Here is a 26,810-nt window from a genome sequence, read left to right on the forward strand (position 1 = left end):
AATGGATAGCCAGCACAAAATTATCTGCAGCCTTTTTAAAAAATGAATGCTGCTAAACTAAAAATAAAATTGATTGGACAACCTGTGATAAAGTGACTTGTTGCATTAGAAATGCTAATATTTACAGCCACACATGGGATATAATTTGATGGTTGCTCTTTGGTGAGTTTGAATAGACCTGGGTTCAATTTCCGCCTCAGGCGACTGACTGTGTGGAGTTTGCACGTTCTCCCCGTGTCTGCGTGGGTTTCCTCCGGGTGCTCCGGTTTCCTCCCACAGTCCAAAGATGTGCAGGTCAGGTGAATTGGCCATGCTAAATTGCCCGTAGTGTTAGGTAAGGGGTAAATGTAGGGGTATGGGTGGGTTGCGCTTCGGCGGGGCGGTGTGGACTTGTTGGGCCGAAGGGCCTGTTTCCACACTGTAAGTAAAAATAATAATGAATATGGGATATCTTGTAAAGCCATGTTCCGTGCACTGCCTGGTCTGACCTGTCGCCTAATTCACGGGGGGGGGGGGGCGGGCATACCACCTAGCCTTGAAATTACCATGAAATCAACACTGATTGTCACAAAATCCATCTGAGAAGGAAATCTGCTTTTCCTACCTGATCTGTCCTTTAGCTGCCTCCAGACACAGAAACGCAGTTGACTCTTTACTGACCTCTGAAATTGCAAGCAACTCAGTTTAAGGGGGATGGACAACAGATGCTGACCTCATCAGGATCACCTATATCCCAAAGATTAAAATGAGTAAAAGGAAATAACATGGTGAAGTTGAAAACTATTTGCTAAAATTGAGATCATTTGAAGGAACTAATGGGTTTTCTGCTTCAAATTGTTCTTCTGAAAATTCAGCAAGAAAGAAAAATACTGGAAATGCTGAACAGCTCAGTATCTGGGGAGAGAAACACAGCTAACATTTCCAGTTGTAATAACCATTCAGAACCACAGGAGTTTAACAACTTACAGGCACTGTTGAGACAGCGGTGATTGGTTTTAAAGAGTATTCTACAAGCAGGAAAGACATTGTGCAGAATAATGTAAATATTTGACGATATTAGCAAAATTAATTTGAAGAATTCAGGCACAATATTGCACTACAGATTATGATGCACCAGACAAATAATTCATGACTTTCTAACTGTTGCACGCTAACAAATGTTTAACCACAATATCAATGTTTGGCTTGGCCAACTGCACCTAGATAATATTTCCCCTGGTCTGCACTTCTTGAAACTGTTCCCTGACCAGTGTGAAATACACTTTTAAATAATTTAAAATGTGGTTAATAAAAATTAAGCATTTTTATTTGGTTATGGAGCTTCTTAATTTGTGAACTTGTTTCTAACCACATTTTGAAAAGATCAGCAAATCTTTTCACAATGTTTTACTTTAAAAAACCACAAAATAGTTAATAAAAACTGTTGATTACATTGCTTCCACAGCACAAATTCTCAACCAAGATCCATGTTTGTTCCAAGTAGTAGAAATACCAGGATGTAGCACTGTCAGATTCATCGACTGAGGCCTGATCAACAATCCCAAAGACAGATAATGGTGCACAGAAGCTGAAGATTACATAAAACACTGGGTAATCAGTCACCTAATTTTATTATCAACTTTCTGGACTTTGAGGACTTGTTAGTATTATTTTAAAAGTATATCTTCCATTTTACATATTTTATACTAAGAAACCAACAAGGGTCAGAATAATATAGCTGGCTGATGATACAAAGTGTTAATTAACTGTTCATCATTTTCACTGAAGTGAGTTCAGCTATGTGTTATTTGGATAACTAAATAAAACTAAGTGTTGAAGATGGTTGAAATACTTAATTATGCATGAATGCAATTACAGGACTTGTGATCAGATAAAATATTATCTGCAGTCTTGAAGTCAATTTTGTCTTCTATAGAGGTAAAAGTAAGCTCTTAAGGATATTTTGTCTTGTAAAATTCTAGTTGTTGAAAATAATAATAAAGAATGCTGAGATCAATTACTCCCTAACATTGACAGGACACCAGTTCAAGATGATCAATTCTTGAATACAATTCTCAAACTAGTCAGGCTCTCATTTATTCTAGTTTCCTTTCAGAAGATTTAGTTACATGATTGTGAACCTATTTTTAGGCAGTATTTAAATTAAGCCAAAAATCAAGTTAATGTATGCCCATTACCTGTGGCTTCACAAGTGGATCTTGAGAGTGAGATAGAAAGATTACACTGATTTATGCAATCTGTGCATGTATTAAGTTCAAGATGTTATAGCTGCATAAATAGAACTGTAGGAGTCACCTATTGTCTGAAGACTCCACTTTTGAAATTATTGAATGTTATAATGCACTAACATAATAGATAAAATGACAGTTTGCCAATTCATCAAACTGACATCTTATTAGCATTTAATTAACATAAATATAGATGCTGATCTTTTTCTGCACCTGCTTTCCAATAAACCGATAGTAAAGGGCATCCTATGCAGTGACTATATTTCTGTGAATCTAATTTAGAACTGCAAGGAAAATTAATATTCCCCAAAGTAAGAAGCCCTGAGACTTCTAAAAAGTAAACATTTTACTCTGTGCACATTGTGAATTACATATGCAACAACAAAAAAAAAGTAGAAATTTAACCTAATCTCATGTTTAGAAGATGGCTTTAGGCTTTAGCCATGTTTTGTGCCTTCCCAAGACTTCAATTAATTTATAGCCTCACTTCCAAAACTAGACATAGAATTAACTTCTGACACAGACAGACAATTGGAGCATTGGAAGTCCCTATTGTACCGCTTGAATTGAAACAAACTCTGTGAAACATAAGGGTTTTATAGAGAATAAACCTGAAAAATAGTGAAAACTAGAGATTCCCTGAGAAACTAGCCAACTGGAAGCCCAAAGAGATGGGGCACATTTCTATGAAGATAAGGGAGAAATACTAGATTCATTTTTTTTAAGAAGAGTGGTAAAAATATGGAATTATATTTACAATTTATCGCTCCAGTCATGGAGGGTCTGATTTTAACTCTGCAAATAGCTGGGTTTTTAGTTAGTTAAAATCTTGTCCAGAGCTTTGCTTAATGAAAGCACATATTAGCAACTCAGGTATGTAGTTGGTGCAACCGAGTCACAACTTCCACAGTTTTTCACTGGTAGCTCACGGATAGAAATTCATTGCAGCTATCAATCAGAGCTTCTGACGCCATTCCCCCACCCAAATTCTGCATGTACGACCTGACACAGGAAGCTCAACACTGGGAGCACAAACAAATGGAAGTTCGTTTTCAGTGTTGGGAATTTTAAGTTACAATCAGCAGGCAGGTTACACAGAGTAAAGAGGTGGTTTCATGTGCATATGGTGCTGTGCGTTGTGGAAGAAAACAGAATGAATTTTCACATTTGCTGCCAGTCATTTTTTAAAACCTTTTACATTTAACATTTGTTATAACTGAAGCTTTTAAACAGAGCAGTTGAAGAAACCTTTCAAAATTGTTTGTGCAGTGCAATTTATAAATGTAGCAAAACAAAAAGAGTACCAATTATAAGTACAAATTTAAGGACCTAGAAAGAGCCACGTGATACTATTTTGTGATTGAAGAGTTAACTGATTAATATTTTAAGCTGTATGTCGAGAAAATAGAATTCCTATATTTAGATTTTAGGACAGGCAACAGGAATCCCTGTCACTGCATCAAAAAGTGCTCTAAAAACAGTGAATGAATTTCACCTGCTTTTTAGTTCAGAAACTCAAGTGCTGAGTTAAAATTATTTAAAAGATATTTACACACAACTTCAGAGAAATGGCCTTGACTGGAACCTTCTCAGTGGCATTGGTATTTGAAAACTTCCAGACAGTCAAAACATTATTATGTGAACAATGTTTTTTTCTAAATAATGCCAGTTTATATTTCTGAATACAATAAATTTTACATGCGTCAGTCATATTCATTAGGTTCCTCTCATTGGAACCATATACCATAATATTGCTGAAGGCTTTCCTTTGAAGTCCTTTCTGTCAGCAGTGCTGATCAGTACCTGTGGGACTGGTGTGAATACTGTGAGCTCTGCTGAGTTGAAGATGAATATCCTGTAGCGTTCTGGGATTGGGAAGAACCCTGTACATTGCTTTGGTAACCCAGACGTGTGCCAGAGTGCTGCAAACAAACAAAAATACAATGTCAATACAACCATCTTCACCATAACTGTTTAATATTACAGTGAAAATCAGTTTCCCAGGTTCGCCCTGTCTGCAGACTTAACCAAGAAAATAATGTTTTTTGCAGCTTTAAGAGTGGTGGCAATTAGAATAACTTTAAATTATTTATCGATCAATAATCACATTAAATAAAATTCAGTTGAAAAGTGGCTTTTAACTAAACAACGTACATTTTTCCCCCGCTTTGATTTTTAAACTATACATTTCTGCTGAAGGCCGAGATTCAAGCTGGGGAGTAGTTATCCTATTTGATGGCCAGGTGAGGAATGGTGAATCAGTACCCACCCTTCAACCTTCCCAATTGTTTATAACAAGAATTAAATTGACAAGGTTTTTAAAATTAAAATGTGGGCGTATATTCTCTGCTAGTTCCAAGTAAAATAATGAGTGTCCCTTGAGGTGTACATTTTTAATCTGAGACTAGGGTCAGTGAGTTGATTTTCGATGATTGCAAGAATAAAGAACAACATCTTGTAAACTCTGGCTTTCTGGTGTTTCATTCCTTCAGATGATAAGATATAAGTGCAGAGGTAGGCCATTCAGCCATTGAGTCTGCTCTGCCATTCAATGAGATCTTGGCTGATCTGATAATCCTCAACTTCACTTTCCTGTCTTTATTCTTAAAATGTTCAATACAATTACTGAATAAAAACCTGTCTATCACAGCCTTGAACATACTTAACCAGTATATTCAGCCCCCCAAGACACTCCAAAAGGGGAAACATCCTTTCCACATCTACCCTGTCAACCCTCCCGTCTTATATGTTCCAATAAGCTCACCTCTCCTTCTTCTAAATTTCAATGCGTACAGGCCCAATGTATTAAATTTCTCCACTGGCTATTCTTGTTGACAAGCAGAACGAGAGCGAGAGCAAGAGCAAGAGACAGCGCCCTTTTCCAGTTGTATAATCTGTATGTTGGTGCACTTCATAATTGTAGGTGATATTTTCATCCTCAACCTGTGAAGATTCTCATAATGGTGCAAATCAGATAGGTGCTGTGGATCTTTTCATACCTCGTGGCATTAAGAGGAGCAGGTGTCTTACTCACTGGTTTAATTGCCTTTGGAGAAAATGTTAATCATACATTGTCTAACCCACATTTGGTTCTTGGAACCACGACACTCTGGTGGTCAGGTAATTCCTGTGGCCATATGAAGTAATTGTTTTTAGTCCCTTTTTAAAACCACTTTAATCCATTAAGGTTCCAGATATTAAATCATACAATGGAATTAAAAAGTTCATATTAAAAATAAATAAAAGTTCATATTTTATAACATTGTGACAGCTGATGATGGGACCCTTTTGGGTTACTGGAATATGACAGTATTTCCATATTCAGCAGGAGAGAAGAACCCACAATATTTTCAATGTCAGGGCACAATGCTTGCAGGGACAGGGAGGCTGAGGCAGCATCAATCATTTATTATTCAGTATGCTAAGGATTAAAGTAAAATCCATTTGTTATTTATTGCTAGGTTCATTCAGCAGTCCATTCCTTTGCACAACCATAACTAAGTACAGTACTGGGAAATGCATTGCAAACATATTTACTGTTACGCAATAATTCAGATTGCCTCTGTGGCTTCTTCTCTATGTAAGAAGAAAGGAAATTCTGAACAATTAGGTTCCTCAATTTTCTATAGCAGGGAAGTTCTCAGTGGTGTACCTTCAAATGGCATGGACTGGTTCAGCTGAATGGCATGTTTCTGTGTTGTAATTAGATATCAGCAGATCAATTTCCTGCAACAGCAGAAGTATACTTCACCCTGGAACTATGGAATATGAACAACCCACTGATGTGTGAGGTGGATTAGTTAAGTGATGAACTTTAGATTCTTCACAAAAATATTCACTGCCTGTCAAAAGAATTTGTGCAACCAGATCAGCTGTTTTCTGAGAAATATTAGTCATTGCATAGCAAAAACAAATGGACTGAAACAAGTTTCAACCAAGATGTAGGTGAGAATGTTGTATATTCTTTCTTTAAATATACAAACGAATCTTTCTTTAAAAAATTGGAAATCTGGCAATTTGGTAGTGTTTTATATATAGACAGTGACTGGCGAATTCATAAGTAAAGCATTTTGGTCCGCTTTTGGTGGTTAATATCTGCTCCTAATGACACTGCTACCGTGTGTTTTCAACAGCTGAACACCTTAAACTATCAGTAAAATACAAAACTGCCAACGCAAAATGAATCTTAAGGTAAATAAAGGGCTTGTGGAACCAGATTTGTTTCTTAACATTAAAATAACAGAAACTAAAACATAACAGAGAAGCTTGAAAGCAATTTCAAAGATCTGATCATAGGCTGGATCATCAAATGTTATATCTTTATAAAAGAACTATAATTGCACTTGTAAAATTGGAGCACTGTAGCAATCTATTTTGGGACCAAACAGAATTTATAAGAAAGGCTTAGTGATGGGAACTTCAGAATCTGGTGTCCATTACCATGTTATTACATCAGTGAATGAAGTTGGGAAGCTCCTCTTCATTAAGGACACAATTTTCTCAGACAAATCAAGGCAACTTTGATGGCAGGGAGTATCTGAATTCTGAACAAAGTGTGTCAGTTTGACTTTCTAGCTTACTCTCACCTCTTTGTATTTTTCCTGGAAGCAGGTCCAAGCAGCAACTGCTACCAACCCATCAATGGCTGCAGCTAATTAAGGTATTACAAAGACAACTGCACCATACTCTGGTATTACTATGAAATTTTCCCAACAGTGTACATGGTCCTCTACTGTTTCAAGTCCTGAAATCCATTGGAGACTACATCATGGCAGGATGTCACAGCAGTATTAAATCTTGTAGGTTTATATATGGCAGGGTAGCACGATTGTATACAGCAGACTGGCAGGCATTTTAGAACTGTTTCCTTTGCACACTAATCCCAGAGATAGATCTAGCTGCTGTTTATAGGATGCCATTTGGACTTTTAGGTTAACAACTCCATTTTGTAAAGCACTATCAAGCTCTGGAAAAATTGTATACAGCTAGCAAGAGGGGGGATTGGGGGGTGCAGGATGATCTAATTAGAAAAAACATGAGTTCTTGCTTTCCTGTCAGAGAGTTGAGTTACAGCGATAAAGTTGGCAACCTGTTTGCAATGTCTCAAGGGTCTTACTTTCAATAAATACCTTTTCATACCACGTAAACCATTTAATTTCTTTTATTCAATCGTGGGACATGGACATCACTGGCTGGGCCATCATTTATTGTCAGTCCCTGTTTGCCCTTGAGAAGGTAGTGTTGAACTGCTACAGTTCACAATTCTGTCCCATTTTCATGATAAAGTCAGTGGCATATAAGACTCGCATGGAATCCAGTTCCCATTTGTTTAAAGGTGGCATGGACCAGCCAGCTCTGCGTGTAAGGTTAGTAATTTTCTGTGTTTAATTCAACACCATATGAAAGCTGAGTAGAAGAATGACAAATTGCATGGAGTTTTTGGACCAGCAATAGCAAGTCAGTGGTAATGACATGTTTAAGTGGGACTGTGGGGCAGATGGAAGATGGACTCAGGTAAGACAGAGGGTGGGGTCAGGGTTATGGCAAGATGCAGTGGGAAGGATCTGCATCATGGATCGGATAAGGAAACTCAATTTTCTACACAATAATGAAAATATGCCTAACTTCTGATTACTATGAATGCATGTCAAACACGAGGTGTGCCAGTATATTTTGCTCTCTGACTAAACTGGCATCAATAAGCAATGTTGCATGCATGCAGTGAAACTAATGGAATGTGCAATGGTTACAAGTGAATATTAATTTTTAAAAACAATTTGTGCCACTTTTGTGATCTCAAGTCTTATATTAGTGGCAGTGAAGTTGGTTACGAAAATTGTGGCCATACTGCAGAACTTGCATGTGTGACCAAGAAGCTCCATTATAACTTATCCACGCCGCAGCATTGTCAGCTGATGGAGGTTTCACCACTAATACGCATCCCCCGCCATATGATTGCACATTTCTCCAATGCACTTTGCCAGAACATTTAATCTTAATTGTAGTTGCAAGCAAAATGGGAAAAAGTAAGAAAGAGGAAGTGGCACATACATAACAACTGGCATTGACAATGCTCCCCTTTGCCAGTGGACTAGTCAGCCAGCTCTCCCTTTGACCGTTCTGATTAAATCCTTCTGAATGGTGGAGGCAACAAACTAATTGACCCCCGCCAGCTACTGAAATACACAGGCTTGTGTGATTTTTATGTTTTAATATCATTCATTTTGGGTTTTAAACTAGTGGCATGTGGGATAGGGGTGTGAGAGAGAGAGAGAGAGAGAGAGAGAGAGAAGGGGTTTAATGATTAACTTTTAAGTATTGCTAAAGCCACTGTAACTTATTTTAAAATACTGTTGATATTTCTTTATGCCTTACAAATCTAGATTTGAGATGAAGAACATTGGAGTTGGTGCAGGCCTTGTGTCCCTTCAATCCCCAATTTCCTGCTCTTTAATCAGATCATGGTCGAATTTCTACATCAACCTTACTTCCCAACCCATCCACAAATCCTACATTCCCAGTGTACAAAAGGCTATTGATCTTGACTTGAATGTATAACAAAAGGGGAAACATTGGCAGATTGATTATAATGTGGAAAAATTTGACAGGATGAGTAGGAAATCAGAATATCATTTAAATTGAAAGAGATTGGAATATCCTGCAATATCCCACTTCTGGAATACTGTGAGCAGTTCTGGGCCCCATATCTAAGGAAGGATGTGCTAGGTGTCCTATGTTGATGGTAGTGCCTCTAAACTCCATCAAGTACAAAGCTAGAGTCCTCAATCACTCCTCATATGATAAACCCTTCATGCACAGAATCATTCTGGGTCTGAACTCAGTGCAGTTTATAATGATAAGGGGGATTTCATTGAATCTAACAGAATACTCAGAAGCCTGGATACAGTGGGCATGGACAATATGCTTCCACTGGTAGGAGAGACTAGGACCTGAGGACACAGCCTCAGAGTGAAGAGACAACCCTTTAGAACACAGATGAGAAGAAATCTCTTCAGCCAGGTGGTCATTCTGTGGAACTTGTTGCCACAGAGGGCTGTGGAGGCCAAGTCATTTTAGATATTGATAAATTCTTGATTAGTAAGGGGATCAAAGGGTATGGAGAGAAGGTAGGAGAATGGGAATGAGAAACATATCAGCCGTGATTGAATGATGGAGTAGACTCAATAGGCCAGATTACCTAATGCTCTAACATCTTATATTCTTTTGGTCTTATAATAGAGGGATCACTGTGTCATAAAGTCATTAAGATACACAGCACGGAAACAGACCCTTTGGTTCAATTCATCCATGCCGACCAGATATTCTAACCAAATGTAGTCCTGTTTGCCAGTACTTGGCAATATCTCTCTAAGCCCTTCCTATTTATATACCCATCCAGATGCCTTTTACATGTTGTAATTGTATCAGCCTCCACCACTTCCTCTGGCAGCTCATTCCATTCTCTCTGTGCCCCACCCTCTTTGTGAAGAAGTTGCCCCTTAGGTCCCTTTTAAATCTTTCCCTTCTCACCCTAAACCTATGCCCTCAAGTTCTGGACTCCCCCCCCACCCCAGGGAAAAGACCTTGTCCATTTACCCTATCCATGCCCTAATGATTTTAAGGTCACCTCTCAGCCTCTGATGCTCCAGGGAAAGCAGCCCCAGCCTAGTCAGCCTTTCCCTAAAGCTCAAATTCTCCAAACCTGGCTCGGAGATGCCGGTGTTGGACTGGGGTGTACAAAGTTAAAAATCACACAACACCAGGTCATAGTCCAACAGGTTTAATTGGAAGCACACTAGCTTTCGGAGCGATGCTCCTTCATCACAATCACCTGATGAAGGAGCGTCGCTCCGAAAGCTAGTGTGCTTCCAATTAAACCTGTTGGACTATAACCTGGTGTTGTGTAATTTTTAACTTTCCAAACCTGGCAACATCCTTGTAAATCTTATCTGAACACTTTCAAGTTTCACAACATCCTTCCGAACATGAATCACCAGAAGTCAGTATGCAGGTGCTACAAGTAATTAAGAATACAAAAATGGAATGTTAGCTTTTGTTGTGAGGGAAATATAGTATAAAACCAGGGAAATCGTACTACAACAGGATAATGATGAAGCCACATCTATAGCACTGTGTACAGTTTGGTCTTCTTAGATAGAGGATTGAAAACTGTTCAGAAAAGGCTAATTGACGAGATGAAGGGATTGTTTTATGGAGAAGGGTTAACCACATGGGGAGAACTCCTGTGGGTGAATCTAGAACTAGGGAGATTCAGTTTAATACAGTTTAACATCAAGTTGAGGAAGAATTTCCTCTTTCAAAGATCATTAAGCTTTGGAATTATCTTTCCTCTGAGGACAGGTAGCAGTTGAATATTTGAAAACTGATTTAAAATAGATTTTTGATCTACGCGGGAGTCAAGGTTAGAGGATGAAAGTGGTTACATACAGTGGAAGCTACAATAGGATCTGTTCATATTCATGATTTGATTGAATGGTACAGCAGGTTCAATGGGTTGAATGTTCTCTGTTGCTCCTATTTCATTCATCTTCACCAGTCTCTCAGCATTTGCATCATCAAGCCCTCAAAGAATTTTGTACATTTCAATCAGTTCAACTTTTTTCTAAACTCCACAAAATATATGCCCATTCCTCTTAATTTCTCCTTATATTATTATGGACCAGACCAAACCCCTCTCAAAATATAGACTAGACCCTAACATTTTCTTCTATAAAGGTAAGTGTAAAGTATTGCATTCCAGATACAATTCGATTGGTCAAAGCAAAACACACTACTTTTACATTACACTTAAAACACAGGCAAACGAAAAACAAAAGAAAATTAACTTAATTGTAACTCTATTGAAATGCTTAACAAAATAATATATATATATTAGCTACTTGCTACTAATTAACTGTTCCAATATAGTAACATCACATAAACACACCCTTTGCAAAGACAAATTCAGTAAAATAGATTGTCTCCCATGCTATTCTAGCAGCAGGAACAGAACCCCAGCTTTTAGCTGAAACAGAGAGAGGAGTAAGAGCTTTCACATCCAGCTTCAATATCCCAGGAACAGCAGAAAGTCAAAACTAAAAATCCTGGCTCTGTGGGAGCTTGACATCACCCATTCAGACTGTTTTCTATTGGTCTGATTTTAAAAGAAAAATCTCAAGGCCTCACAAGCTGTTTATTGCCTTTGAGCAGGCCAATCACTACCTCTATCTTAACCTTTTTTCATTAAAAAAAGGCCAAAATACACCTCTTAAAGCCATAGTCTCATTACAATAGAACAAGTCTATTATCTATCTCACCATCTCGCAAATTTGTTTTGCATTCCCTCAATAAGATAGGTACATAACATTCCTTATATAAGGAACCTAAAACTTGCACAATACTCAGGGCATGGTCTCACTAAACTCCTACGTAATAGCACCAAGAGTTTCCTATTCTTATGCTGCAACCTACTTTCAATAAAGAATAATCATCATTCGCCTTGATCTATTGGGTGAGAGGTGGGGGGGGTTGTTGGGAAATGGGCAGTCTCGGCTTACAAAGCAAGAGGATATGACAACTTTACAGGGCAGAGCTTTGGATAATCATACCCAGAGTCAGACAGGAAGGGACAGAATATACAAACATAGAAAAACAGCAGAAAATAAGGTCAAGGGGGTGAAATTGTAAAAATGCACAATTCATGCCTCTTTAATGCATGTAGTATTCAGAACAAAATAAATGAATTAACAGCATAATTACAGGTTAATGGGTTGGAACTTATAGCCATTAGGAGACATGGTTACAAGGTTACAAGCTGGGAACTAAACATTCAGGGGTATTTAGAAAGAATAGGCAGAAAGAAAAGGTCAATGAAGTAACATTGCCAGCACTGTTTGGAATAAATAATGATCTTGGATCAGAAAATGTTTAAGAGAACAGCTCATGGCTGACAGAAAAGATACGTGAAAAGGGGAATTCTATGAAGGCGATAAGCCAATCGTTGTTAATCAGAGAATTTAAACATATCATCAAATTGAAAGAAAAAAACAAATAATATAGAAAAGATTAGTGGTAAGCCAGATGATTAAGAAAGTTAAAGTAAAGACAGCCGAAGTAAAGAGAGGGAGAGGATAAGTTTTGAGGGTAAACTTCCAAGATGAACAGTGAGAACTTCTTAAAATATACAAGAAGAGAAAGAGCAAAGTTAACAGAGACCCCTTAGAAATCAAGGGTAGGGGGAATAGCAATGGAGAACCAGAAACTAGCAGAGAAACTAGTAGAAGACTTTCATAGCATTCAAAACCATACTAGATAATCAGAGGCAAAAGGAGGAGAGGAAATAAATACAATAACCATCCTCTGAGTGCTACAGGGATCAGTGCTGGAACTACAATTATTTACAATATAAATTAATGACTTGGATGAGGAACATGAATGTAAAATAGCCAAGTGTGCAAATGACACAAGAATATGTGAGAAAACAAGTGTATGAGAAGGCAAATGCTAAGGATGACACAGAGTCTGCAGAGGGATAGGGACAGATTCAAGGATTGGGCAAAAGACCTGGGAGATGGAATATAATGTGGGAAAATGTGAGCTTATACAGAAGAACCGAGGAGCAGAATATTATTTAAATGGAGAAAGACTGCAGAAAGCTACAATGCACAGGGATTTGGGAATTGTTGTAACTAAATGACAAAAAGCTAGCATCCAACTTCAGTAGATAATAAGGAAAGCAAATGGTAAGATGGCCTTTATTCAAAGGGAATAGAGTATAAATTTAAGAAGGTCTTGCTAAATTCCCACAAGGCATCAGTCATACCACAACTGGAACACAGTGAACAATTTTAGTCCCCTTCTCTAAGAAATTTGGAGCAGTTCAGAGAAGAACCATTAGGTCGATTCCACATATGGAGAGTCTGTTACAGAAGTAGAGGTTGCAAGGGTTGGGCCTGTATTCATTGGAGTTCAGATGAATGGGAGGAGAACTTACTGAAATATGTGAGAGTCTCAGGAGACTTGACAAGGTGGGTGTGGAAACATTTGTGAAAGAGTCTATGCCCAGACACCACAATAAGAGGTTGCATATTTAAAGATTTGAGGAGAAATTGCTTCACTCAGAAGGCAATCCATTCTAATCATTAAAGGAATCAAGGGTGATGGGGAAAGGCAGGAAAGTGGAGTTGAGGATAATCAGATCAGCTGTGATCTCACTGAAAGGTATAGCAGACCCAATGGGCGGAATGGCTTATTTCTGTTCCTTCATCCTATGGCCTTATGGCCTTCAATTTGTATGATCGAGTACAAGGACACTAAATCACTCCAGTTAACAAAATTACTGGTCTTTCACCTTTAAAAAAATATTCTGCTTTCCCATCTTTTGAGCAGAGTGAATGATTTCATATTTTACCATAATATACTTGGTGTGCCTTCTTGCCCAATTCCTGCACATTCTTTTTTTGTAGACAATAGTATGATTGCTGTTTTGAATGCTTCAATTGAACTTGCCTCCAGCATATTTGCAGGCAGTCCATTCCAGACCTTAAATATTCACTCCATGAAAGGATTTTACCTCGTCACTTTTGTGTCTTTTAATGAATTTAAATCTGTGCCCTCTTATTCTCAATGTGTTCATGAATGGCAAATTCCTTCCTATATGCTCTGTAAAATGAATTTTGAATGCTTCTATCAAATCTTCTTAGTCAACTTTTCTTCAAGGAAAACAGTCCTAATTTCTCCAAGCTATTGTCTTAGCTGAAATACTTTTTCACTGGAATCACACAGAGTACTAAAAGAAATGGTGGGAGAAATAGCAAGTGCACTTGTGCTAATTTTCTAAAATTTGCTGGACTCTGAGGCAGTTCCAGCAGATTGGAAAACAGCAAATGTTACGCCACTGCTTAAAAAGGGAGGTACACAAAAGGTGGTGAATTATAGACTGGTTAGCTTAACCTCTGTAGTGGGAAGATGCTTTAGTCTATTATCAAGGAACAAATAATAAGGCATCTAGATAGAAATTGTCCCACTGGGCAGATGCAGCATGGGTTCATGAAGGGCAGGTCATGCTTAGCTAATCTTTTGGAATTCTATGAAGAAATTACAAGCAAGGTGGACAACGGGAACCCAGTAGAGGTGGTGTACCTAGATTCCCAAAGACATTCGACAAGGTGCCACGCTAGAGGCTGCTGCATAAGATGAAGATGCATAGCGTTACGGGTAAAGTATTAGCATGGATAGAGGATTGGTTGACTAACAGGAAGCAAAGAGTGGGGATAAATGAATGCTGTTCTGGTTGGCAATCAGTAACTAGTGGTGTGCCTCAGGGATCAGTGTTGGGACTGCAATTATTCACATTTTATATATGTGATTTGGAGTTTGAGACCCTGCGTCATGTGTCAAAGTTTGCAGATGACACTAAGGTGAGTGGCAGAGCAAAGAGTGCAGAGGACTGGGAAACTTTGCAGAGGGACATAAATAGTTTAAGTGAATGGGTAAAGGTCTGGCAGATGGAATACAATGTTCATAAATGTAAAGTCATCTATTTTGGTAGGAGTAACAGTAAAAAGGATTATTACTTGAATGGTAAAAAGTTGCAGCATGCTGCTGTGCAGAGGTACCTGGGTGTCCTTGTGCATGAATCATGGAAGGTTGGTCTGCAGGTACAACAGGGGGAAAGTGAGGACTGCAGATGCTGGAGACCAGAGTTGAAAAATGTGGTGCTGGAAAAACACAGCAGGCCAGGCAGCATCTGAGGAGCAGGAGAATTGACGTTTCGGGCATAAGCCCTTCTGCAGGTACAACAGGTAATTAGGAAGGCAAATGGAATTTTATCCTTCATTGCTAAAGGGATAGAGTTTAAAAGCAGGGAGGTTATGTTGCAACTGTACAAGGTGCTGGTGAGGCCACACCTGGATTACTGTGTGCAGTTTTGGCGTCCTTACTTGAGAAAGGATATACTGGCACTGGAGGAGGTGCAGAGGAGGTTCACTAGGTTGATTCCAGAATTTAGGGGATTGGCTTATGAGGAGAGACTGAGTAGACTTGGAATATATTCATTGGAATGTAGAAGAATAAGGGTGGGAATCTTATAGAAACATAAAATTATGAAGGGAATAAATAAGGTAGAAGTAGAGAGGATGTTTCCACAGGTAGGTGAAACTAGGACAAGAGGGCATAGCCTCAAGATTAGAGGGAGCAGATTTAGGACTGGATTGAGGAGCTTCTTCACCCAGAGGGTTGTAAATCTATGGACTTCCTTGCCCAGTGAACTATTCTGAACAATAAAGGAATTAAGGGATAAGTGAGAGGGCGGCTAAGTGGAGCTGAGGCCATGAAAAGATCAGCTCCTGGTTCTTATGTTCTACACTGTCTCTAATGCAATTACATCCTTCCTAGAGTGTGGTATTTAGACCTGGGTACAATTATCCAGCTGAAAACTGATTTAATGTCCAAATGAATTCAATATAATCTCCTTGATCGTGTATCTACGCCCTTAATTAGTAAAGCCAAAGATTCTGTATGGTTTATTAACCAATGTTTCAACCTGTTATACTACCCTCAATAATTTACGCCCATGTAAACCAAAATACCTCTCCTCCCGCACTCCTTTAGAATTTGGCCCTTCTTTAAGTTATCTGTCCATGCTCTTCTCATAAAAACGAACCACTTCACATTTCTCCACATTGAATGTCTTACGCTATTTGTCCACCCATTCCTTTTGAAATTCTACACTATCCTCTTTATAGATTACCATGCTTCAAAGCTGGACCGTCTACAAACCTTGAAAATACGCCCTGTACAGCAAAGTCTAGGTCATGAAGATAAAATGGAAAATATAAGAAACCAAACATTGAGGAACTAGACAACAAACCTTTACACCAGCATGAGCTGAGAGACTGCCTGCAGGAACTGATAGACCAATGCTGAGCTTGTCAGCCTCTGCGTGCCCCACATCTACTCTCCGCTTCCCACCCAGTTCAATGGCTGCTGGTCTCCTCCCAGTTGCAATCACACTTTCCCCCTCACCTCAAATCCACAGGGTTACTTTAGCACATGCTTGGCAGCTCCAACCGTCTGTGATGGGCCACTGGCAAGTTCTGTGGATCCCCTCCACCCCCCGATCCATGGAACACAGGTCACTGTCAGTGTTGTTCTCTGCTGACATACTGATGTCTTCTTCAATATTGTACCCAACATGACTCACTGTAAAAGTGAATTTTTGGGGAGGTTTGTCAGTTTGACCACCAAATGGTATCATCCAGACAATGAGTAGGTACTGAGCTTGTCGGCCACCAATCTTAATTTTATGTCGAGTAAGTGTTGTTGGTAGCTGTGCTATTGACTTATTTTCTTTACCTCTCTTTTCAGACAGTTACTGAATAAGTAGACTATATATCCTGGATAGCACAGTATGCTTCCAAACTGTTGTCAGTGGCACATTATGAATGATTGCCTTGCTGTTTTATGACAAGAGTATCTTAAATCTTTATCTCCTCCCTTAGTTTATATGGCACATGCCAGAACAAAAAGTAGGCATTAGCTCCTTAAATTGGTTCACTAGTTAATGACAGTTAACTGACAACCTTAACTTTTTCTCTATTCCATTGTATCTTTGGTGATCAAAAATCCATAAACTTCAGATAGAAAATGAACCTCTTTATGGAGAAGAATCTCCAAACAACTCACACTGCTACCATATGTGGTGACCTAAGTGGCATTCCCACAAAAGGAATGCTGCCACCATTGCAAAAGAACATATTATGTCAGCCACACAATTGAGCAATGTCATGTGTGAACTTCAGGCCAGTGCTATATGACAAACTGTACTTCCCAACAATCATCTGAATTTATCACAATGCAGAGAATATACACCGTCATCAACTAGACTGTATTTGTAAAGCATAGGTAAAGTGTCTACTGTTACATGTGACTTCACAACTAGGGAACATCTTCACAACAATCTTAGAGACGCAGAATCATTGAGCTATACAGCACGGAAGCAGACCATTCGGTCCAAGTCATCCATGCCAACCAGATATCCTAATCTAGTCCCATTTGCTAACATTTGGTCCATATCCCTCTAAACCCTTCCTATTCATATACCCATCCAGATGCCTTTTAAACGTTATAATTGTACCAGCTTCCACCACTTCCTCTGGCAGCTCATTCCATACCACCCTCTGCATGAAAACGTTGTCCCTTAGGTCCCTTTTAAATCTTTCTCCTCTCACCTTCAACCTATGCCTTCTGGTTTTGGACTCTCCTACCCTGGGGTAAAAAAAACCTTGTATTTTCACTCTACCCATGCCCCTCATGATTTTATAAACCTCTATAAAGTCACCCCTTAGCCTCCAATGCTCCAGAGAAAATAACCATAGCCTATTCAGTCTTTCCCTATAGCTCAAGTCCTCCAACCTCGGCAACATCCTTGTAAATCTTTTCTGAACCCTTTTAAGTTTCACAACATCCTTCCGATAGCAGGAAGACAGAATTGCATTTAGTATTCCAAAAGTGGCCTAACCAATGTCCTGTACAGCCACAACAGGACCTCCAACTCTATACTCAATACACTGACCAATAAAGGTAAGCATACCAAACACCTTCCTCACTATCCTATCTTCCTGCAACTCTAATTTCAAGGAACTATGAACCTGTACTTCAATGTCTCTTTGTTCAGCAACACTTCCCAAGTCCTTACTTGCATAGGTTCAACTGCATTAGTAGCTATACTATACCAATTAAAGGCAGTGAAGTTCATAATGTAGCTTAATTACACTTGCTAGTCACAACATACATTCTTAAACCAGGTTAGGTCCTCTGGGTGCTGTTCCCGATGAATGGGGAGTTCAGACCAGGGGGTCACAGTCTAAGGACATGGGATCGGTCATTTAGAGCCGATGAAGAGAAATTTCTTCACCGAGAGTTGCCAACCTGTGGAATTCTCTCTCACATAACTGTTGAGGCCAAAACATTGAATGTTTTCAAGAAGGAGTGACATATGGTTTTAAGGCTAAAGGGATCTAAGAATACAGGTGAAAGTGGGAACAGAGTCTTGAGATGGAGATTATCAATGACCATAATGACCAGTAGAGCAGGCTCAAAAGGCTGAATGGCCTACTCATGTTCTGATTTTCTATGTTTCTATTCAGCCCATTTAGCTTGCACCAAACTCACTGAGATCATGGCTGAATGTGATAACCTATAACGCCACTTTCTTTCTTTTCCCCTGTAAATTTTGATTTCCTTACAGAGTAAAAATGTGTCTCACTCAGCCTTGAATATACTTAATGACCCAGTCTGTCCACTTCTCTGTAATAAAAGATTTCCATAGATTGACAACCTTGCAACAAAAGAGATTCCTTCTCTTGTCCGGGCACTCCTTATTCTGAGATTTTGTCCTTTAGTCAGAAGGGAAAACAACCTGTCCATATGTAATGTTTTAAAAGCAAGGATTGCTGTAGTTGTTAAAAGCAACTAACCTGACACTCATTGTAAGTACTGTTTACACAGCTACTTGTTCAAGCAGTAGTAGAAGCCAAAGAATGTGTGTGAATGGAACTTTGAATGGCAACAAGTAGCTGAGGGAACTTAGGGGTGTGAATATTTTGGCAGCAGTAATCAGATCTCTGCAACTGCAGGAACTGTCTCTTGTGTCTGCAGTAAAAAGTATCTCAAGTAGCTTTATTTCTTTTCCAGTGGCTGCATGCTGTAACTTAATTGATAAGTGAAAGACCTCCATAAATGAGCCAATTACCATGTGTCTTCTGGAAACAGGAGGAAGTATCCAGATAAGGAAGACTGAGAAGCAGCGTTCTGATCAGAAAAAGGATCGTCACAGCAAACCTGATGGAGAGGAGCCACTAAACTGCCTTTCCAGTCTTTCCCACTGTCCATAACATCATTTTTTTTCCTGCCTGTTTCTGTTAGTATGTGCGTCATGCAGGAGTTTATAAGTGGGTTAGAGTTTTGTGAAGACTGTGCCTTTATATATTTTCCTACATGTTTAATTGTGGAGTGAATCGAAAAAATAACTGCTTTAAGCCTACTGATTGCTGTATCTTTTGAAGGCAAATAACTGGATTTTCATAGTAAGCACTGTTTACATAGCTGCTAAATCAAGCAGTGCTTAAAGTGAGGTTGCACATGAACTGCAGCCAAAGAGTTGTGCAGAGATGGAACTTTGGTTAGTACTAGAAGGCTGATTGGTCTGTGAATTATTGACCAGTTACTGATGACAAAGGCCTTCTGCTTGCCAACAACTATGTGATTGTTTCTCAGGTCACTGAAGAGCCTGATGTGGGAACAAAATTCTGTGAAGATATCACCAGCTCAGGAGCTTTTTCTGCTTTCTGTAGTTAAAATTACTTTCAGCCTGAATAAAACCAGTTTATCTTTTCTTCAGCAGTTGCTATAAATTGTGACTTTTAATTAATAGTTCAGAGATCTTTTAGAAGTGAATCAGCCTCATTGTGCCTCTTACAAACCAGTAGAAGAATCTAGAGAAGGATGACTGAGAAGCAATATTGTGATCAACATAAGAATCATAAGAACATCACACAACCCTGTGAACAGGAATTGCTGAACTGCCTTCTGAGTCATTTCCTCCATTCATAACATCCACTTTTTCCCCTGTCTCTGTGTGTGTATATAAGGAAGCGTTTAAAAGGGGATGAGGGTTTTAATTAGTAGAGTTATATGTCAAAGGTTCATAACTGTTTACTTGTAGCTAGAGTTCAATTACTTGTCATAAATAAGTACCAAAATCTGGTCCATGCTTTCTGTCAACTTTGGTCTGAAAGTCAGCTAAAACGGGGAATCTTTACGTACTTTTAAAAATCTTTAACTTTTATAATAATTCCCTATGATTTCCAGCACGTTACCCTTGAGAAGTATAACAGTTTAAATGAATAGAATTCTATGTTGACAGTTCATAATTGTTCATTTATTTCTAATAAATAGTTATTCTTGTTCAGGATAGAAACTGGTCTATGCATTCTGACCACCTGGGTCTGAAAGACATGTAAATTGAAGAATTCTGCATACTTCTAAAATCTTTAATTTTTGGGAATAGTGGGGCTTAATTTTCAGGGTGGTACTCTACTCAGGCGTAATAATCATCTCTCTTCTTTGTAAAGACAGGGATAAAACATTCATTTAGAAGCCTGCCCATATCTTCTGCATTGATGCACAAGTTACTATGTACATCTGTGATAGACCAACCTCTTGCTTTTAATGTACTAATAAAACATCTTCAAACTTTCTATAATTTTATTCATCGATATTCTTCCCGATCACCTTTCTGCTCTCCTCATTTCCTTTTTCATGTCACTCCCCTGTTCTTTCTATACTCTGAAGTCATTCTTACTTTCTTTAACAGGGAGTAAAGGGTTAAAAATTTGCTTGGTATCGTAACTATCCTAGTTGACACCATTACTGGACAAGACAGATTATTCCAGATTGAAATCTGGCTTGATACATTGCCAAGGTTTTGGTCTTAATAATAAAAATCAAATTTTACTAACAAAGGAAATGAAGAAAATAGAATAAAAATCCACGCTACTTACAGAAAACACAATTAGCAAGATCCTAAAAATACAATTCCTATATCCCAACATCACTTCATTGTGCGCAAATATCAGACATTAATCTTTTCTACTAAATCTATAGGTTTGACTTAACTATTTCTTTCAATTTCTGATTTTGATAGTGTCTTCCTTGTTTATTCACAGTTTTCAGCTTAGACTCTCTCAGTTTCAAATAAGTTAAAAATCACACAACACCAGATTATAGTCCAACAGGTTTAATTGGAAGCACTAGCTTTCAGAGCGCTGCTCCTTCATCAGGCAGTTGTGTCCTCCACAACCACCTGATGAAGGAGCGGTGCTCCGAATGCTAGTGTGCTTCCATTTAAACCTGTTGGACTATAACCTGGAGTTGTGTGATTTTTAACTTTGTACACCCCAGTCCAACACCGGCATCTCCAAATCATGACTACTATCGAGAGTTTCAAATAACCCTTTCAGAGATCTAACCAAATACTTCTGGTCTGAAACTTTCAAACTACAACCCTTAAAATGTGGTATTGAGGTACCAAGCCCTGCACTATTTTCCTACAGTACTGAACTATCTCCTTCCTTCAGGAGAAACTGTTCTTATATCAAACTTCAACCAGGACTTCTGTGAACTGATGCTAAAATGGTTTCGATGGGTTCTTCCCTGAAGCAAAACAAAATTCTTCTAATGTAAAATAAAGCTAATGCTTTTCAATGTTTATTCTGTCCTATCATAAAACTCACATTGCAAACAAATTTCCATTACCACTCCAGTAGCTCTCTCTCTCTCATTCTAGATGTGTGTACAGATCTGGGCATTATAGGAGGTGAATGCATTGAACAGAGTGTAGAAGTAGTTCCAGAAATAAGGAACTTCAGCTCTGAGGACAGATTGAAGAAGGTGGGACTGTTCTCCTTAGAGAGAAGGAAGCAAAGAGGATATATGATAGAGGTTTCCATGAATGGGTTGGATGCAGTAGATGGGGAGAAATTATTCCTGCTCAGAAAGGAAACAGGTACAAAAGGCATAGATTTAAAGTGATCTGCAAAAGCAGCAGGGGTGAAGTGAGGAAAAACTATTTGACATATTGAATAGTTAGGGCATGGAATACACTGTGTATAAGTGTGATGGAGGCAAGTTCAATTGAGACAATCAAGGGGGCATTGAATGATTGCTTGGATAAAAATAGTGTGCAAGAATATGGGGAAAATAGCAGGAAATTGGCACTAGGTAATGATGCCCGTTCATTGAGCCAGTGCAGGCATGATGGCTGAACAGCTTTCTTCTGTGCCGTAACACTTATGATCATTTAATAAAATCATGGCTCCAGAAAGACTGACAAGTTAATTATTAAACCCACCCTCATACTCACAGATCAAAACCCATAGACCATTCGTTCAAAATCCAAATTCAAAAATAAATGATCATACCTTACATCACAACATCATTGTTGAATACTGTTCTTATTAATTATTATTAATGCTGGTGAACTTATTATCCATTGCTAGGTTTATAGCAGGAGGTTTTCTTGCTTATAAATAATTACTATACCTTAACTTTTTCAAAAAGATTAGATGTTTCAATACTGTGAGAATAGGGATCCCAGCTGCATTAATGAAAAGCAATCACCAAAATCACAATACCTGGTAATCAGTTGGCATGGCAGAGCCACCAGAGGTTGTAGCTGATGTGCCTATGCGAGGTTTCTTGTTTGGAGGTCCCTGATTGAGACTGCTGTCCTGGTTATGCTGTAGGCCTCCACCCGGTGCTCCTCCACCACCTCCTCCTCCAGCAGCTGTCCCATTTGTCTGTGTGCTGTTTTGTTGTTGGGGTGCTTGCTGCTGTTGATTCTGTCCTGTCTGCTGCTGATGTTGCTGGGTTTGCTGTTGATTCTGTAGTCAAGATAATGTAAAGTGTAATTATTCCATTTAGGACCCTAACGTTCTCATAACTCTGATAATGTATGCACATTATTTCAAGTTCATAAGCATCTAAAAAAACAACAGACCGAGAACTTTAAAGTCAAAGTAAATGTTGCTTGGTAAAATTACATATAAGCTCACCAACATCCTAATATAGCAATGCATCAATATTTTGGCAGAAAACAATTGATTAAAACAGTTATCCATTCAAATTTTGCATCTCTTAGCATTACTGGTATTCTGTATCATCTTTTCTAATGGGAATATAGCTAGTTCTTTTAGAAAGTATTTTGTTTCCTCATTCTTCGTTTTTAGCTGTTCTCCCACTGTCATACTAAATTTCAGTTGGATATTTGCTAGTAATTTTTTTGCATAATTGTATCTGAAATAATGAAATTGGGTCATAAAGCATACTTGCAATAAAAGGTCGAAGGAAGCTGGGCATACGGATGTTGGGCATCACCATTTTTCTCGCTCTTACAGACCATGTATCGTTTCTATGCCTGAATACATTATGGCTCATGCTAAAAGGGCTATACACTTAAATATCCTCTAATTACACAGGTTACAGAAGAATTAAGGGCAGAGAGCAGGCTATTCAGCCCCTTGAGCCTGCTGTGCCAACTAACAAGATCTTGGCTGATGTAGCTGTGACCTCAACTCTACCTCCTGTTTACGCCCAACATTGTTTTACTTCAAGGGTCCATTTACTCCTGCCTTTAAAATATTTAACATCCCTGGGTCCACTGCTCTGTAGAGAACAGCATTCAACAGACTCTCAATCATCTAAGTGAAAAAATTCTCATCACATTGGTCTTAAATGGGATAATGCTTATTTTAAGTGTCCCCTAGTTCTAGTCTCGCCATTGAAGTGAAACTTCTTTTCAGCATCCACCCTGTCAAGACCCCTCAGGATCTTGTATGTTTCACGAAGATCTCTTCTCATTCTTCTAAACTCCAAAGGATACAGGACCATCAGGGTGACCAACCTCATTCCAGGAATCAGTTGAAAAACCTCTCTGCAGTGATTCCCTCTTAAACAAGGAAAATAAAACTGTACACAGTACTCTGGAAGTGAATGCAAATACCCTATCCTGCAGCAATAAAACACTTGTGTATGCTCTGTTCCCCTTGCAATAAACAACATTCCATTTTTCTTCCTAATCACTCGCTGCATTTGGATAGTAACATTTTATGATTCATATACCAGGACATATAAATTTCTCCCAATTTAAATAATGTACTGCTTTTCTAGTTTTCCTGCCAAGGTGGACAAGTTTGCCTTTTCCAATATTACACTCCATCTGCCAATATTTTGGCCATCCACATATCCCTTTGCAGACTCATTATGTTCTCTTCCCAACTTATTGCCTATTAAACTGTAAGATGTAGAAGTAGACCATTCAGCTCCTCTACTCTGCTCTAAAAGTCCTTTATGTTTTAATAAAGTTGCCTCTCATTCTTCTCAATTCTGCAAGCTTTGTGTCATTTATGCACAAGGATTCCCAAAGCCCTCTGTAATGTAGCATTCTACAGTCTTCCTTCATTTAAATAATTACAGCTCTTCTATTCTTCCTGCCACAGGGCATAGCCTCATATTTTCCCACATTACATCCCATCTCCTAAGTTTATGCCTACTCTCTTTATAGGATAGTTATTCCATTTCAGGAACAAGTTTGGTGTGCCTTCGTTACACTCCCTCTATGGCAATAACATTCGTCTTAAGACAAGGGATCAAAACTACATGCAGTACTCCAACTGTGGTCTAATCAAACTTCGATACAATTGAAGGGATGCTTTGCTATTCCTTTAGTCAAATCATCTTATAATAATGGCTTATATACATCCAAATGTTCACTTTTTGAGTTAAAAGTCCTGCACTTTCGAGGATGGTGCAGAGATAAGGGATGCCAGTGAAGTTTGAGATATCGCTGGTAGGGAATTGTTCCAGGAAAGGTGAATGGTAACATGAAGTGGAACTCAGACATCAGACGCCGTAAGGGCATCTTGGGTATTTAATAAGGCCAATTTGCTAAGTCTCATGGCAAAACGTCCTCCAAAAAGCTTTATGCAACACAGACCTGGCCAACAAAACGGAAGATTCAGCCCAATCATTTCACATTTACTCTATCAAAGCCCACCATAATTTTAAAACTGGGAGGAAGTTGAAATTGAGGGAAATCAGAGGAAAATTGAGAAACAAACTTGTAAGGAGATCTCAGCAATCTGTAAGAATAATAGGGTGGTTATGGTAGGGGATTTTAACTTTCCAAACATAGACTGGGACTGTCATAGTATTAAGGGTTTAGATGGAGAGGAATTTGTTAAGTGTGTATAAGACAATTTTCTGATCCATTTTATGGATGTACCTACTAGAGAAGGTGCAAAATTTGACCTACTCTTGGGAAATAAGGCAGGGCGAGTGACTGACAGTTAGTGGGGGAGCACTTTGGGACCAATGACAATAATTGTATATGAGTTTCAAAATAGTGATGAAAAAGGATAGACTAGACCTAAAAGTTGAAGTTCTAAATTGGAGAAAGACCAATTTTGACGGTATTAGGCAAGAACTTTCAAAAGCTGATTGGGGGCAGATGTTCGCAGGTAAAGGGGCAGCTTGAAAATGGGAAGCCTTCAGAAATGAGATAACGAGAATCCAGAGAAAGGATATTCCTGTCAGGGTAAAAGGGAAGGCTGGTTGGTATAGGGAATGCTGGATGATTAGAGGAATTGAGGGTTTGGTTAAGAAAAAGAAGGAAGCCTATGTCAGGTATAGACAGGATAGATCGAGTGAATGCTTAGAAGAGTATAAAGGCAGTATGAGTATACTTAGGAGGGAAGTCAGGAGGGCAAAAAGGAGACATGAGATAGCTTTGGCAAATAGAATTAAGGAGAATCCAAAGGGTTTTTACAAATACATTAAGGACAAAAGGGTAACTAGGGAGTGAATAGGGGCCCTCAAAGCTCAGCAAGGCACCTTTGTGTGGAGCCACAGAAAATGGAGGAGATACTAAATGAGTACTTTGCATCAGTATTTACTGTAGAAAAGGATATGGAAGATATAGAATGTAGGGAAATAAATGGTGACACCTTGAAAAATGTCCATATTACAGAGGAGGAAGTGCTGGATGAGTTCAAACGCAGAAAGGTGGATAAATCACCAGAACTTGATCAAGTGTACCCTAGAAGTCTGTGGGAAGCTACAGAAGAGATTGCCGGGCCTCTTGCTGAGATATTTGTATCATCCATAGTCACAGATGAGGTGCTGGAAGACTGGAGGTTGGCTAACGTGGTGCCACTTTTTAAGAAGGGTGGTAAGGATAAGCCAGGGAACTATAGACCGGTGAGCCTGATGTCAGTGGTGGGCAAGTTATTGGAGGGATTCCTGAGGGACAGGATGTACATGTATTTGGAAATGCAAGGACTGATTAGGGATAGTCAACATGGCTTTGTGCATGGGAAATCATGTCTCATAAACTTGATTGGATTTTTTGAAGAAGTAACAAAAAGGATTGATGAGGGCAGAGCAGTAGACATGATCTATATGGACTTCAGTAAGGCATTCGACAAGGTTCCCCATGGGAGACTGGTTAGCAAGGTTAGACCTCACGGAATACAGGGAGAACTAGCCATTTGGATACAGAACTGGCTCAAAAGGTGGTGGTGGAGGGTTGTTTTTTGGACTGGAGGCCTGTGACCAGTGGGGTGCCACAAGGATCAGTGCTGGGTCCTCTACTTTTCATCATTTATGGATGTGAGCATAAGAGGTATGGTTAGTAAGTTTGCAGATGACACTAAAATTGGAGATGTGATGGACAGCGAAGAAGGTTATCTCAGATAACAATGGGATCTTGATCAGATGGGCCAATGGGCTAAGAAGTGGCAGATGGAGTTTAATTCAGATAAATGTGAGGTGCTGCATTTTGGGAAAGCAAATCTTAGCAGGACTTATACACTTAATGGTAAGGCCCTAGGGAGTGTTGCTGAACAAAGACAGTGAAGTGCAGGTTCATAGCTCCTTGAAAGTGGAGTCGCAGGTAGATAGGATAGCGAAGGCGGCGTTTGGTATGCTTTCCTTTATTGGTCAGAGTATTGAGTACAGGAGTTG

The 26,810-nt window shown here is 39.0% G+C and overlaps 1 protein-coding gene and 1 long non-coding RNA gene across 4 annotated transcripts in view; one reads left to right on the forward strand and one right to left on the reverse strand.

The window, feature by feature from the left end:
• Positions 1-353: 353 nt before the first annotated feature.
• The window catches only part of LOC122548452 (cyclin-dependent kinase 19-like), a 134,824-nt gene continuing 108,367 nt past the window's right edge, over positions 354-26,810 (reverse strand). For all 3 annotated transcript variants that reach the window (XM_043687144.1, XM_043687146.1, XM_043687147.1), the window contains 2 exons: positions 22,424-22,672; positions 354-4,150 (listed from right to left, as the gene is read on the reverse strand). In XM_043687144.1, coding sequence (XP_043543079.1) covers positions 4,025-4,150; positions 22,424-22,672 — 375 coding nt within the window. In that variant the 3' untranslated portion in view covers positions 354-4,024. The remainder of the gene's footprint in view (positions 4,151-22,423; positions 22,673-26,810) is intronic.
• LOC122548453 lies at positions 5,923-19,238 on the forward strand. The gene is made up of 3 exons (XR_006311241.1): positions 5,923-6,173; positions 6,840-6,888; positions 18,924-19,238. It is a non-coding gene; the product is annotated as an uncharacterized LOC122548453 (long non-coding RNA).

The sequence above is a fragment of the Chiloscyllium plagiosum genome, chromosome 3 (genome assembly GCF_004010195.1).
Source record: "Chiloscyllium plagiosum isolate BGI_BamShark_2017 chromosome 3, ASM401019v2, whole genome shotgun sequence".
NCBI classification, from domain to species: domain Eukaryota; kingdom Metazoa; phylum Chordata; class Chondrichthyes; order Orectolobiformes; family Hemiscylliidae; genus Chiloscyllium; species Chiloscyllium plagiosum.